Raw genomic sequence first — 17,102 nt, 5'->3', positions numbered from 1 at the left:
TCGTGCACTCCGCTACAGCCAGACATGTATATGTGCATTCAAATGTTTAGTTTGTTTTTACATAAGTACGAACATTTCAAAACGATAATCAAATAAAAAAAATTCATGTTTACTATGCGTTATTTCCCCCAGTAAATTCATAAAATTTTTCTTAATATTACAACGCGTTTTTCTCTCAGTGTAGTCATTTTTATGCAAACTTTGTGCAATCAAATCGAAAACCGGGACACTTAAACGAAACCCGGGACATTTTATGGTTGGACCGGTACACCGGGACAAATAGTCTAAAACCGGGACATGTCCGGGATAACCGGGACGTCTGGCAGCCTTAGCTACAGCTAAAGGTATGTAAACGTACATTTCTTACAATCATTCAAACAAATTTAATTTCAAATCGAAAACACATTTCTTTCAAAATAACTTAAAATCGCACACACGGAAGGACCAAAAATATTGAAAAATCATGATACTTTTTTCTTTCGTATGTCGATTTTAGAACTGGTTCGGAACTATAGAATATAGGAGTATTTCGGAACTATCGAAAAAGGGTTGCAGCGGGGGGCGATTGACACTTCCTAGGACATCGCCATTTTAAATTCGGCTGTTGCTTGCATGCAAAACAGATTTATCGCGAACCAGTAATGGGTCTAAATGTACTAGAAGCGCACCAGTTCAGAACTAGAGATTTTCCCCACAGGACTACGAACGAAAAGTTCGTATGCTCAGCTGTATGTTTGTATCATTGCTCTGTTGTAAGTTTAGTACCACAAAATAATTTTGGGTTGAAGTATTTTTTGCTATTCCGAAAACGAGGTTGGCTCAGTTACTTAAATTTTTTGAGCACCCCCATCCACTAAGGGTACACAAAGAAATACAAGTACAAAATTGAGTTAATTGCACCGAATTATTTGCATTGTCATAACAGGAGCGATGAAGACTTGGAGGGCAATTCTGGCAACTGTCCTTCAACTCACCACAGTCTTTAGAAAGGCAAAAGTCTTTCGTTAGACAATTGTCAATTCTGGCAACTGTCTTGAAAGCTATTTACCGTATTTCGAAATACTAATTGACAAATATGCTAACGAGGAGGTCTAACAGCCAGTTTCACCAAATTATTTAAGTGAAAATTACTTTAATTTTCGAATTTTCGGCTTCACCAATCAATTTTAGTTTTGATTTAAGTGACCTATGCTCTTCACTTAAATAAAAATTAAATCAGAATAACCACACTCAGAGGTGTTACACGTTTAATCACCTGATCATTGTGTACCTGCTGCTTACTTGTATACCAGCCCTGCTTTTACAACACAGCGTGCCAAAGCTTTTAAAAGCTTTCAGTACAAATGAAAGCTTTCACTGGCCTAGTCTTTTTTACAACCACTTTTTACTCACTTAAATAAATAGTTTATTGAAACTGAAAATTATTTAAATGAGAACTAAATACAAAATTAAATTAAATTTAATTTCCACTTAAACAGTTTGGTGAAACTGGCTGTTAGGGTGCGTTCACACAGAAAGCCGAGCAGTGCAGAGCGAAGAAAGGCGGATCGAAGCGAATCTCCGGGTGTTCATGTGGTGGTCCCTTCAAAACATTTTATAAAAATCTCATACATTTTGAACAGTCAACAGCATACATTAAATTATAAGTAATTTATTTCTCTCTTTACACAACACTATATTTATTGTTTCGTATCTTCAAACTTGTACCACATTTTCGTAGTTGTACCATCCCTAATTAAGTACACGAATAAGACATAAGAGAAAGGATGAGAAATTGAATAAAACATTCGTACTTCAGCAGCCAAGAGAGTGATTAGCAAATTTTATTATACCGCTCGACCACATTGGTGTCAGAAGTGGAACTTTGAGTGGAGCTTCATGGTAGCTGACGTAAGCACACCGATAATCGGCAGCGATTTTATCCGCCACTACGATTTAACCATTGATTTGAAAAGAAACAAATTAATAGACAAAACTACGAACCTCGAAGTGCCGTGCACTATTCGCACCGGGTTGAATATGCAGATTAAGGCATTCGATAATAACGATCCGTTCGCAAAGTTGCTGGCGGACTTCAAAGACCTCACAGAGATGACTTCGGATCGCAGACCAGTTAATACTGATGTTCATCACGTCATATAAACATCTGGTCAACCTGTGAACGCTCGTGTACGAAAGCTGGACCTGGAAGAGCTTGCTGCAGCCAAAGCCGAGTTCGAGTATTTGATGCGAATCGGTGTATGTCGTCCATCCAAAAGTAACTGGGCCAGCGCACTCCACATGGTTCGAAAGCCAGACGGTGGCTGGCGACCATGTGGGGACTACCGGGCGCTCAACAAAATAACCGTGCCCGACAGATACCCGATCCCATTCATACACGATTGCACTGCGATACTCGTTGGAAAAACGGTTTTCGGAAAAATTGACCTGCAGCGCGCCTTTCATCAGGTGCCAGTCAGACCCGAAGATGTAAAAAAAACAGCCATAGTGACACCTTTGGCCTGTTTGAGTTCACGCACATGACATTCGGGCTTAGAAATGCAGCGCAAACTTTTCAGCGCCTAGTACTTGGAACGCTACGTGGATTAGACTTCGTCTTTCCATATGTGGACGACATATGCATCGCCTCATCGAGCATTTCAGAACATAACCAACACATTCGGTTGGTATTTGAGCGACTACGAAAGACGGGCTTGACGATAAATCCGTCGAAATGTGAGTTTGGAAAAACTCATATCAGGTTTTTGGGTCACCTCATCACCAAAGAGGGGATTCGTCCCTTGCCCGAAAAAATAGAAGCCATATTGCGGGTACGAAGGCCAACTATCGCAAAGGAATTGAAGAGTTTCATAGCAACCGTCAACTTCTATAGGAAATTTCTGCCTGATGCTTGAAATACAATACCGGCGAACGGCAAACTTCGCCGAATTGGGCGATGCTGTCGTTCACCGTTCGCCCAACTATTTCGCCTACTTAAACAGAATTAGAGCGGTAGCGAAAACAGCTGATCCCATTTGGTCGCCTTTATAATTTGGGTGACCATATTTAGAAAAAAACTAAACCCTATTTAGAAATGAGGAAATGATAACAAATATAAATGTAAAACAAAGAAAGATTATTATAAATAATTTGTTTCAAGCCAGATTTAACGAATCCACAACTATATTTTTCAAACACCAAGAAAAAAATCGTGTTTAGGTTGTTTTCTTTTTAAACTTTGAAAGCACAAAACAAATACGGCCACCTTTGGCACGCACAGCTGTCATCGCCCAGCAGAGCGATAGAAATAAATCTATCGCCATGAAACGCCGCCAAGCGAACTTCGCATTTCGCTTTGGCTGTGTTCAATTTCATATGCTTGCGGGTGTTCTAATTTTGACAGCGCGAATTTCGCTGTGGTGAGTTCGCCGTTCGCCGGCATTGTATTTCAGCTATGATGCTGCGCAGCGTCAAGCGCCTTTGCAGAAACTTATCAACGGCAATACACGCAACGACAGATCTCCTATCGAATGGAACGAAGCAGCGGTTGCCGCGTTTGATGAATGCAAGAAAGACCTGGCTAGTGCCGCTACTTTGGCCTACCCAAAGATTGGTGCTGAATTGCAACTAACCACCGATGCTTCGGACATCGCCGTAGGGGCCGTACTGCATCAGCTGGTTGACAACGAGCCACAGCCCTTAGGCTATTTTTCACGACGTCTCTCTGATACTGAAAAGCGGTACTCCACGTACGACCGGGAGTTGTTGGCCGTTTACTTAGCCGTCAAGCATTTCCAATTCATGATCGAAGCCAACGTTACAACCATTTTTACCGACCACAAGCCGTTAGTCTATGCCTTTAGTCAACGCCCGGAAAAAGGATCACCTCGCCAAATCCGACACTTGGACTACATAAGCCAGTTCACAACTGACATCCGTCACATACCTGGATCTGCAAACCAAACGGCTGATATGCTATCTCGTATCAACACTATAACCGCAATCAACTACCTTGATATGGCCACTGCGCAGCGAACTGATGATGACATTAACGCGCTGATACATGGTAAGAGAAATCATTCGCTCAAATTTAAACATTTCGAGATACCAGGTACTCAAGCCCAACTGCTTTGTGACATCTCCACAAGCAATATCAGGCCGGTAGTTCCGTATGACTTCCGGCATCAAGTTTTACATACACTGCACGATCTCGCACACCCAGGTGCGAACGCGACGCTTAGAATGGTTTCACAACGATTCGTGTGGTTAAGCATGCGAAAGGACTGCAAGGAGTTCGTTCGAGCGTGTGGACGTTGCAGCCGCAGCAAAGTTCACCGACACAACAGGGCACCGTTGGTACGTATGGAGATGCCTAATCAACGATTTGAAGTAGTCCACGTGGACATAATTGGACCATTACCACTATGCCATGGCTTTCGCTATTGCTTAACGTTCCTCGATCGGTTTTCTAGGTGGCCGGAGGCCATTCCTCTTACCGATATTCAGGCCGAAACCGTCTGCCGAGCTTTCTTAAATGAATGGGTGGGTCGCTATGGAGCGCCAAGGGAAATTGTAACTGACCAAGGAGCCCAATACGAATAAAACGTGTTCACCGAAATGCTCCACATACTAGGAACACAGCGCGAGCGTACGTCGCCATACCATCCACAGGCAAATGGCTTAGTTGAGCGATGGCATCGCACGTTCAAAACCGCGATTCTCGCTACAGGTAAAGATGAATGGGTCGACAACTTAGGTTTAACTTTACTTGGCCTGCGGAATGCTGTAAAAGACGACATCAAGTCTTCGGCATCGGAAATGTTGTTTGGTTCCCCGACGCGACTGCCAGGCGAATTTTTCACTTCGAGCAACCGCGTGCGACCTAACTCTGTTTTCGCTGATAAGCTACGCACCCATCTGCAAAATATCCGCCCAGTTGAAACTACATGGCATTCTCCAAGCACACCCTTCGTCAACAAGAATTTGATGGCATCAACGCACGTCTATGTACGAAACGACAGAGTTAAACCTTCAATGACAGAGCCTTATGATGGACCATACAAAATCGCCGCAAAAAACAGCAAAACTTTCACAGTTATTATAAAAGGTAAAAACGTTGTAATTTCAGTTGACCGTCTCAAACCAGCGTACTTCATCGCCGATGAAACAACAAATAAACAAAGAGCCGCAACTGTAACATCGAGCAGCGTTAAATCACTAAGACGAGTCGCCTTCCTGCAAAATTCCTAGCAGGAATTCTAGGAAGGGGGTACTGTGGTGGTCCCTTCAAAACATTTTATAAAAATCTCATAAATTTTGAACAGTCAACAGCATACATTAAATTATAAGTAATTTATTTCTCTCTTTACACAACACTATATTTATTGTTTCGTATCTTCAAACTTGTACCACATTTTCGTAGTTGTACCATCCCTAATTAAGTACACGAATAAGACATAAGAGAAAGGATGAGAAATTGAATAAAACATTCGTACTTCAGCAGCCAAGAGAGTGACTAGCAAATTTTATTATACCGCTCGACCACATTCACACTGAATGAAGCGGAGCAGAGCTTTTCTCATGAGCTCGGCTGCAAAGATACCACAAAACTTACCGTCAGTTAAAATCCGAGAAAATATTTGCTCAATTTTGTTAAAAAAATTAGTTGATAAATTCGTTTTTGTTTGAAAATGTTAATATCTTCTTTGCAATATCGTCATGAATCTGAAAAATTTAATAGAAAATTTAAAATCAAAAACTGCTTTACTTTCAGCTCTAAAACGCATCTGAAAAAGTTTGCTGTATGAACACTTTCATTTACCTACAGCAGTTTGAAAGCTTCACTAAGCTCGGCACGACTCCGCTGGGCTCGGCTCCGCTATCGGTGTGAACGCACCTTTGGCGTTCAGCTGTTCCTCTCTTAGCAATAAGTTTTTCAAAAATCATATTTAATTAAAAGAAAATTAACAGTAAGTATTAATAAATAAAAGAAAATCTAATTAAAAATATAAAGGAAAATAAAGCAAGCAAAAATAAAAATATTTTTAAGAATTAAATGAATTTAAGCATATATATATATATATATTTATTCTTCTTTTTAAAATAATAAAATCTAAAAATTAAATTAGGAAAGTAAAAAATAAATCAAGAAGAAAGAAATTGTAATATCAAATTAAACAGAATATAAAGAAATTTCTGTTTAAAACAAAATCAAAAAGTGGAAAAATAAATTCAAAGGAAACAAAAAATATCATAAAAAATTAAAAAAAAAATGCTTTTTAAAACAATAAAATCTAAACATTAAAAGAAAATGAAATTAATAAAAGGAAATCAAGTAGAATTAAAAAATAAAAATAAATAAAATATGTTGCTAAAAATTTTATGAAATAAAAACAGATTTATCTTTTTAGGACCGTTTTTTTTCAAGAAACCTTTACTTGAAGGCTCACTTAATATTTAAAGATAGCTTTCAAATATATAGTTATGTCTAAAGTAAAGCATTTCTATTATCGGTATTTGACGTAGTATGTTTCTTGGTTGCAAACCAATGTAACCTTTAAATATAAAGTGAGCTTTAAAGTTAAAGGTTACATAAGAAAACGGCCCTTAGACAATAAAATCTAAAAAGTAAAAAAATTAACTAAAAATAGAAAGAATTTTAATTAAAAAAATAAATAAACCAGTTCATAAAAAATAAATGAAGTCAAAAAATTATATCCGCTTTAAAAGAATAGCATATAAAAAATAAAAAAACAATTAAATTAATAAAGAAAAAACTAAGGTATAAAAAGAAAACAAATACATAAAATAGTTTCTAAAAATTAAGCAAAACTAAAACTTGTATATTTTTCTGTTGAAAATATTAAAACTCAAAAAAAAACAAGACTCGAACTCAGATCTCTCGAATTGCACGCCAGTGCTCTGCTCACTCGGGCATTGCGACTGTCGGAGCGACGCGAACTACATAAATGGAGTAATCGGACTTTAAAAAAATTCTGTGTGGTAGAATCTGGAAAAAAATGTGGTGGATTTCAAAAAAATGTGGTAGATCTCTGGGTTTGGATCAAACTTTGTACAAAAATTAAAAAAAATTCTGCGAGGTTTCACCTAATTGCAAACTTTTTAGTTAGACTCTAAAAAAAATTAATTTTAGTATAGAAAAGTGCAAGATTGAGGTTGCTAAAAATTGCGTTGAATTTTGGCAATTTTTTTCCTTGACACTGTAAAGCAGTTCCCTCCATATCAAGATATTTTTCGAACATATTTTAAGAAATCTCTGCAACCTTGTGGAGTGCTGCCAGCTTTTCTTTTTATCACATCACGAAGTAGCGAACAAATGAGGCACGCTCCAGAAACAGCTAATTGGGATTTTCCGATTTTGACAATTCTCAAGTAAAAGTAAACAACGCCTCAGAAACTTTAGATACACTTAAATTTGCTAATACTTTCACAAAAAATGCCGTTTTTTAACATTTTCGTTTTTAATTCTTTTTTATAAATCATATATTTTGCAATTTAACACAATAAAACCACGTTTTCTGTCGAAAAATTTATTACTGAGAAAATTTACTATTTTACAGTTTATTTTATCCTCCCATTCGGCTTTGTTTGCTTTTACTTCAGAAATTTCATCGTCGCCGGGAATGCGGAATCTTGTATTATATCATCCTTGTTACCATATACTGTTTAGTGTTGGACAATTTTTGCTCTTAAAATTAAGAAAATTATGTCGAGCAAAAATAAAACCACACAAAAACTCGAATATGTGGTAGATTTCAAACCTTGAGTGGTAGATGTGGTAGATGCTCAGAAAAGTGGCAGATCTACCACAATGTGGTAGAAGTCCGATCACTGCATAAATGATATGCAAGTGATTTCTCTCAAAATAGATTTTCACCACCAGTGGTGAATGAGAGAGCTTTTTTCTTAGACTTTTTTACAAGAATAAGAAAAGTCTTTTGCGCTATCTTTCAAACCCATCTGTCCTTCGTTTGCCTTACGCAAAACTTTTTAGATACCATGTTATCCAGAATTGCCCCGTTGCTCTGCTGATGCGCTCTTACTTTTCGATTTTACTTTTCATGAGAGCTGGATACTAAGCTTATCTCAAGATTGCAACAACAACAACATTTTTGGGGGCAGAATGACTCCAACTCAGGTCTTAAACCGTGACCCTTATAGTAAAGCTTCCATATCTTTTTCCATTCTCAGGGCAAAAATTTTTTATGGCCATATTAAATTTTTGTAATTTTTTTACTGAATATTTTTAGAATAAGTAACAAATTTGTAAAAATTAGAGATAATAATAAGTAGATTGGCGCTTACACATTATGTTAGTAGTAGTGGGTCGTTTTTTAGAAAGTCTGAATAGAGGTATTCTCAGAAAAAATCTTTATACAAAGGACGTAAAAGTCCATAAAAAAAAACAAATATGCCCCCTTAAAATATGCAACATTCATTTAGCCACTGCGATGCGTCTTTATCAAAAATACTAATCCGGAAAATGGCTTTCTACAACATTTTAACCTTCCAACGACCGCCCAAATTCCATTGTATCTAAACTTACCGAAAGAAGTGGTCAAAACGACCCTTTCGTGAGAAAGCTAATGGGTAAGAATTTTCTGCAAAATTATTCCTTGTGAAATTTTACTATATGCATCCAAACTATGTAGGTATTTCGTTCCGATATGAATTTTAACCCTTTATTTCCATTTATTCTAAAAACACAAAAAAATCACCTGAGGATGCAAAAAGATTTAATACGGGTTTAAGTATTTTAACCTGGGTTGGCATTATTCCGCCTCCGAAAATTAAATTTAAAATTCTTTCAGACTTTTAGTAACGTTTAATTGATACTTAACAGCTATAAAATAATTGTTTGAAATATTTTCTTTTATTAAAAATTATATTACACTGCAACTGGAAATTGATAGAAATTTCGGAAATCTTTGCATATACTCAGCACGGTGAGGGACTGGTGAAATACAATATATGCTTATAGCGTACGCTAAAATAAATAAACAATATAGGAGCCACAAATATGGCATATCACATAAAGCCCTTTGTTAAAAAATACTTCGAATGAAAATTTCAAACCAAAACACAATCTGTTTTTTTTCAGGGTACGAAAATAAACTGTACAAAACAATTCCCATTTGCTCATCGATCATCATATCATTTGTGGTTTTGTACAGTTTTGTAAATAGTTAGAAACAAATTGTAAGATTTTCTGTCATTTTCCCCAACGAGAAACGTTTGCTTTTCGTTTGTGACAATTGTACCATAGGGTACGTTTTATATGTATGCAAACGTTTCAATTACATTAAAAATAATTTTTTCTGTAAATTTTCATATCCAATTCAATTAAAAATCATTTTTATTTTTTTTATTCATTGCAGCCATTCGTTTTGTATTTGTTTATTGCATATATGTGCATACATAAATATATTTTCCCTGCACGATTCATTTCGTTTGTTGTTTCGTCTGTAACTACTAAACTACTGTAGTGTACTATCGCCAAAGTGAACTCAGCCGTTTTGTTTAGTATTGTACCGAACTGTTAAAGTAATAAACGAAACGAAATAGTAACGTACAATATAGTTTATTTTCGTACACTGGTTTTTTTATACCTCCAAACACGCACGAAATAGCAAAGTTGCTTTTCAATGAAGAAAAAAAAAACTTGACGCTTTCATAAAAACGAAGTCAAGTGTGCTCAAGAAGACAACGCACCAACGCGAAACACTTTCTCAAGTGCTCTCTATAAAAACGCTTTGTTGCAAAAGAAGTCGAGTATGGCGTGTGTGTTTGTATGCACAAACATATATTAGACTGTACTACCTTAAATCCAAACAAAAAAAAAAATCGCCGTACAACTCTAAGTCTGAAGTATTTTTGCAAGGCAATTTGGGAAAAAAATGTTTGGGCCGAACCTACGGGTCGCACTGTAACATTTTTCGGTGACAACTATGGGCATTGGGCTATAAAATATTTGTTTAGTAGTTCTACAAGAATATTGAAAATACATTCTTAGCAAAAGTTACATAAGGGTGGTACGTAAGATGGACGGACGATCATACGGTAGAGCCACTCTACCAGCCTTCAGCTCAATGTTCATGTTCTTCCAAAAAAAAGCCTGCTGCAGGCAAACGAAATGGTAACCAACTTTTGCAAATCCTTTGGTATTTTTGCATTATTTGACCAGCTTAATCCAATGCTGTTGGTTCGATGCACATCACCTCCAACTTTTTGAAGTTTGTTTCACTGTATTATGTGTTACATATTATTTTGAGACTTACTTATATTATAAAATTCTTTCCGTATCCAATAATAGTGCGCAAGATATATTTTTATAAATTTATTTATTATAAAAGTCTTTTGTTTTAGTCTTTAAGGAAAGGACTTGTTTTGTACCATTTCGGGGCTAGTTCGGGATCATTTCGGAACAAGTTGGGGAACTATTGGGATTCATTTCGAGACTCGTTAGAACGCAGTTCGGGCGCAGTTCTGGACTAATTCGGAAGTAGTCCCGAAAAAGTACCGAAATAGTACCGGAAAGTACTGAACAAGTCCTGTCCTTTAAGACATAAAAAACTTTCTCACTTTTAACTATGATGAAAAGACTTTTTTAATAGGGGTATTCTCGATCCGTTACATGTGTTAAAACAACAACCAAATTATACAATCATGTTATTTCAGCTATCTATGCACCGTGCTAGACAGAAAGCAACGGATCGAGAACACCCCTAATGTAAGTCCAAAAAAAAGTCGTTGAAGACTTAAAAAATTTATCTCGCTGATAATTATTAGGAAAATACTTTTAAAATAGGGGTATTCATCTAACATCACAAACGTGATGAAATTATAAATTTAGTTAATCGCGTTATATGAATACTTCCAATATAAGTCTTCGAATATTAGTTATATGTAGATGGCTAGAAATCTTTTTATCTTACTATAATAATTATCAATTAATTTTTATTATTTTCTCTTATAACAGTTATGTCTCTGGGAAAAAATTTCGAAATTGCCCTCCAAAACTAAATTCGACTCAGGGGTGTACGGCAAACTTTTTTCCGGCACGCTCTAATGTACATACATACATTTTTATGTACGTACACACCAGTAAATATTTTTGTATAGGCACTCGAAAAGAAAGTTGCACGCTTTTCAAAGCATTTATTGAACTTCATGTGCAAGTAGTAGAGTACATTAAAGTACGTACACATATGCAAATGCATTGCAAACAAGTAACATATGTATATACATGCGTACATAAATGCACATGTATGTATGTATAAAAATTTATCAAAAAAGGGAGTACAAATTTTGCTTAAAAATATTGCAATTTCAAATTTGCACTCAATATGCAAACGCGTAGCAAAGGAAGTTGTTTTGAATTTCAATGGTAAAATATTTATTAAGAATTGCAAATGGACAAAAAAAAAACAAATTCAGAAAATAACAAACCGCAGGTATTGTCGCACACGGCTTCTAAAGCCGGCATTTCTGCACTCAAAAATATTCCCCGATGACATGCAAAACAACAAAAAATATATGTAAATACTCACAATGTATTTCAACAAACAAACTATATACATTTAAAAAAAGTTAAAAAAATACAAAAAAAGAAAATGTTACTTTGGCGGCAGCTAATGGACGACATGGCCAAATACAGACCTACAGCTATGCGCGCACCTGCAAGCCGCCGCATAAATGCAATTGCCAAACGATGCATGCAATGCGCAACCAGCAACGTGCAACAGCAAAATACACTACCACAACAACTACAACTACGATTGCCATTACAACTACCTACACCTGCATAATAAACATGCACATAACTGCATGCCAATCACTTGTACTCTTTATTTGTGTGTGTGTGTGTGTGTTTGCTTTCTTCTTTTTTTTCTGTGTACATTACCATCAGTATTGTGTTGGGTATAACGGATAAATCCATCGCTGGTATTGAAGTTAACAAACCACTCGGATACTTTTTCATGCGACTGGGGAAAAAAGTCGATTCAACACCCTGCGGTGGTAGTGCGAGTGAGTGCGGCACAGTGGAAAAAATTCGCCAAAGCAGCACACAAAACAAAACAAAAAAAAAAACAAAACACAACAGAAACAAATAAATTAAAATAAAATAAAAGCGCAAGCAGCAGTAGCATGTACAAAATACGTACATAAGGGCGTAGCCAGGAGGTAATTTAGTGGGGCAAAGGTAAATATTTCAATAAATACATTATTTTTTCATTTTTTTGTTAAACCATTTTTATACTAACTACTTAAGTAGAAGTACGCCTCGGATTTTCAGCGAACTCTTAAATTACACCGGCACAAAAAAAAGTTGTGTGCGCATTTAACCAGAACCTCCTATCGACGTGTTATTCGGCCCGCTGAATCCGAATCTGAGGTCCGTTTGACTCGTATACCCTCAAAATTTCGAGCAAATTGAGCAAAGCACAGATACGAATTCAGCAGGCCTTCTACATATATTCTCATTGGTCAGAGCCAGTTTAAAGGCGCGCGTTGCCAGCAGGCAATGTCCCATTAGAATACCTACCGGTAACCTAGCGTCATCTCTCTTGAGGGAAAGGACATAATCCTGAACACCTTGCAGCCTTGCGTTTTGTTCCATGTCTTCTGCGCTTTCCCCATCACGGACAGGTTGTGTTCCCAATTAATCTCTTGGAGGGAAATCGGCATTTCCTCTATCAGCATGGTTTCCGACGAAGCGCCCTCTTTGGCAAGCCTGTCTGCCTTCTCGTTTCCCGCAATGCCGGTGTGTCCCGGAACCCAATGTCGATGTACTTCATTATTGGTAATCCAGAGCTTCTCTGGACTGCGCCACACTTCTACGGAAAGGCTGTGCGATAGTAGCGAATTTATCGCAGCCTGACTGTAGATATGTATAAAGACTAACCTGCTTGTTTGCTAGATCGCTATTCAGTAGCTATGCCGCCCATCTTATTATTTTGTCAGCTTATAGGATTTATTGAGGCCGAGCCAGCACTTTTCATGCCATTAAGCTAGCCTTCGGCCGCTATAGTTGCTTCGAAGTTCGTTTCAAAGTGCCAATCCGGAATCACATAGTCAATTCGTCCGAGTAAATTTGACGCTATACTACTGTGACCGTAGGACCTGCAGGCAAACAGACCCGTAACATGAAGCCTGGTGGAAGTTTATGACGCTATTTTCTTGGCCGATAGGTCCACCGCCAAGAGGTGCTACAACGTGGTATACACTGCTGCCGTTGGTTTAATGCTAAGTGTCTGTCATGTTTCTAGGAAATGTTTTCTTATCCATTGCCGGCCACCAAGCCAATACCGCATGGAACAGTATCGGCCTTACTATCTCCCTAATGATCCTATGAGAAAGAGAAGGTAATCATCTTTATGCATGCATAGAATGCCACGGAGGCCACTTCTCTACATTGAAACGCAACGACAGCTTACTATCCAGTATTATTCTGAGATACTTGGTGCTTTACTTCACTGGTAGGATCACTCCATCCAGCTTAGGCTTAAACCAGTTCGGAATCTTGTATTTCCTAGTGAAGAGTACCAGATCTCTATTTTCTCCATTACTGATATGCGCTTGAAATATCAAGGCCCTCCATAGGAAAGGCGCTTCTACCCAACTGATGGTTGGGCCTTATAACGAAGAAGAAATTTCTCATCGACGGGATAAAAATGAGCAGTGGGAATCCATCACCCAATCTCTTCATACCTCTGCAGGTTTGCTACTACCGCCCTAATGTCCCCTATTTCAACTTTAGTTATTTAGTATACACAAGAATTATATTAAACCCTGCTGCGAAATCTGCATTGAGTCAATATCGCTGAGTGTGTAGTCGTCCTAGTAGTCGATGAGCTAGCGTTGTGGTAATTACTGATTCCTCTTCTTCACCACAGAATCTGAAAATGTCTGTACTAGAGAGGCCAAGTATGTGCATGTGTTTGTTTTACGTAAAGTGCCAGTTAGTGCTAGTTAGCAGAGCGCAGATTGAGTTCTTTTGTCACTTAAGCAAAGGAACTTCTTTGAGTGATGGTGTCCCTCCAGCTTGTCGCCATGGCTAGCAGTGCAGGATATTGTCCACTTGTTGAGGTCCCTTTTGATGTCGTTGTGGTTGAATACAAAAAATGGGCTAGGTCCAACAAAAGGTATGTCTCCCCTTTTTATAGCTTGGCATGACACCCAGATTAATAAAACCTCATTCTACGTGGCTAAATCATTTATTGCTCTATGGCACTCTATAAGGGTTTTTGATGAGAGCTATCTAGAGCTGTAGCTATCTAGAGCTTCCTGGAGAGATTGGCTATCCCAAAATATGGAGATTTTTGTTCTGACATATTGCTTGTTTAAAAAGACGTGGGTGGTCTCAAGTATAGCAGCAAGTTCCGCCTGGAATATCATTGCGTCTTCACTTAAGGGAAAATATGTACGGAATCGCCCATCGATTTATCAGTATATAATTTTTGTGAATCATCGTGCAGCCACGCGGGGTTTCTGCTCCAATCTTCAGGAGTGGGCAATATGATCTTGTGCCTCTTCGTAGAGCTAAGTATCGGATCAATTTGGTGTGAGAACAGGATTTTTACCGTGTTGACCTCCTTTCCCTTTAAAATTTCTAGCTGGCCGACAAGGTTGCCTTGTCTGAATATATTTTTCCTATGTAGCATGAATGCTTGTGTTGCTGTGTCCTCTTGTGTTACTACATGAAGGGGTGTAAGTTTGAGTAGGGCTTCCATACATGCAGCGGGTGTTCCTTTCATCGGCCCTGCTTCAGATAGACATGCAAGTCGCTGGATCTTGCACAATTTTTTAATATCTGTTGTTTGACTTTACACCATACGAGTACCCCGTACACTATTGTGTGTTTGAACATCTGAGTATAAGTCATTTTGGGATTGAACTCCCATATTTTTCTCACAAATCTCTTAAGTGGTAAACAACTATTTTGTTGCTATGTTAGTAATAGATTTACGATATCTCTCCGAAGTGAGTTTTCGATCCAGAGTTATGCCTAGATATTTGACCTCCTCCCTTAGGGGAATCAGTATCATTTATGTTTAGATCTGGAAAGAATAGCTTAATTTTTCTAGTGAAAGTTACGATTGTAGTTTTATTGGGATTTATGGACAATCTCTCTTTCCCACACCAATTGTAAGTTATGCTTAGGGCGTCTTGCATCAAGTCCCTAATGGTTCTTTCATGGTCTTGATATTCTTTTAGGGACTTAATCATCAGCCAGTATATACCACAACAGTGGAGATAGCCCTCCTCCCTGTGGACAGCCTTTTACTGCAGTGATGCTGAGTTCCTCCGGTTCAAGGTTCAGCAACAGTTGCTTTATTCCAAGCCACCCTGAAGCCAATTAACCGCGCCACTATTGAGCTGTTCCGCGACAAAAAGGTAGGAAAAAGAGAGGTTTGTATATTTAAAAATAAGAAAACAGAGGCAGGACTGCGGCGCGAAAATAAGAATAGCGACACAGGTAGTTTGACGAAAAAGAATGCTGCGCTTGCTTCAATGTATCAGCACAGAATAACGTAGGCCTCATGTGGAAATGTAGAGCATAGTTACGAACTCACAATTTGTTTTTCTTTTTATTATCAATTTTTTTAATCATCTCATAATTTATTTCATCATATGTAATTTATTCATCTTATAAGTTTGAAGGAGGACCGCTACCCATGATGATCCTACCTGGCTACGCCCTTACAAATTTACATACATACAGTATAAGCATGTGAAAGCAAAATAAAATTAATGAAATAAAACAAAAAGTTTCAGCAGTAAAATAGGATATACGAGTAAAATGGTGTGTACGCGCGAGTGAAGCAAACAATTTTAGGTGGCGAATAAATTGGCGGCACGAGAAAACAAAGCAGATTTATAAATGAAGTGTGGAACGAACAATTAACACCAACGCCAAGCCACGCAAAACCAAACCAAGCTCAAATACGTGTACATTGCAATTGTGGCGTAGATTTCATGATTTATTGCATTTAATATACATATGTATTTGTGTATGTATGAAAAATGCTTCACCTGAAGTGAAATTTATTTCTCTTTTCTTTAATTAACTTCCCTTTGGTGCGAGGCCAAAAATTTGTACTTGCCTACATACATACATATTTATGTAGGTAAATTTTTTTTAAACTTTTCAACACACTTATTTTTATTGTATGAAAAGCATTAATAACAGAGGTCAACAATATAGAACAATTTGTTTGGTGTCGAGTTATTTCAATGAGGCAAATGTATTTCGTTATATATGTGGTGAATACACAGTTGAAAAGTTCCCAGAACCTGCAACAGATTTTAAAAAGTTCTTATTTTGCCTACTTCAAATGGAATAATGATTTATCCACAAGCCGCGGATAACCAAAATTTTTTGTAAACAGTGCTGCGATTTCAAAGGAAAGCCAAAACCCTTTACCCAAGAAGAAGTAAATAATATTGTTTTTTTTTCTTGTTCAGATTACAAGTCGTTATTCTGGCAATGGGAATGTCGTAAATCCACGCTTGATTTCAAGAGATAGAATTATATTGGCCCGCCTCTTTGTATATAAAGCTGGGCCTTATAAAACAGGTTATTAGTTTAGCAATCAGTTTTTTATATACATATATAATTTTTTTTCTTTCTTTAAAACTAAAAAAGAAACACAAAAAAAGCAATTAAAACACTGCATAAGATCCTAAAAATTAAATGAACTAAAAAAAATATATTTTTTCTTTTTAAAACAACATAATCTAAAAATTAATAAAAAATGAAACTAACAAAAGAATGAGAAATTGAATTAAAAAAAAACAGAAAAAATAAATAAAATAAATTTTTAAAAAGTAAACGAATTTAATAAAATAAATATTTTTTTATTTTATACGCAATAAAATCTAAAAAATTTAAATAAAATTTAACTAAAAAACTAAAAAAAAATAAATAAGTATCCTAAAAATCAAATTAAATCAAATATATATTCATTTTAAAATAATAAAAACCAACCAGCTATGAACAAAGAACTCATAAGCTTTAACACACCGATTCCTCGGCGGACTGAATCTCTACTGGAAGGGGTATTTAACTTCCAGGCTGATAGCAAATGAGTTGCATGTAC

The 17,102-nt window shown here is 36.9% G+C and overlaps 1 protein-coding gene across 2 annotated transcripts in view; it reads right to left on the bottom strand.

Annotated features, from left to right (window-relative positions):
* LOC118740596 overlaps window positions 1-17,102 on the bottom strand; it is a gene marked incomplete at its 5' end in the record, with an annotated part of 54,404 nt that overhangs the window by 9,267 nt on the left and 28,035 nt on the right. Inside the window, 1 exon segment of one of the 2 annotated variants that reach the window (XM_036472196.1) lies at window positions 11,903-12,010. Coding sequence (XP_036328089.1) covers window positions 11,903-12,010 — 108 coding nt within the window. 2 annotated transcript variants of the gene reach the window in all.

The sequence above is a fragment of the Rhagoletis pomonella genome, unplaced genomic scaffold, assembly GCF_013731165.1.
Source record: "Rhagoletis pomonella isolate Grant_MI unplaced genomic scaffold, Rhpom_1.0 Rhpom_scaffold_00006, whole genome shotgun sequence".
NCBI classification, from domain to species: domain Eukaryota; kingdom Metazoa; phylum Arthropoda; class Insecta; order Diptera; family Tephritidae; genus Rhagoletis; species Rhagoletis pomonella.
Note: the sequence above shows the minus strand (reverse complement) of the source record. Positions and strands in the feature narration are given on the sequence as shown.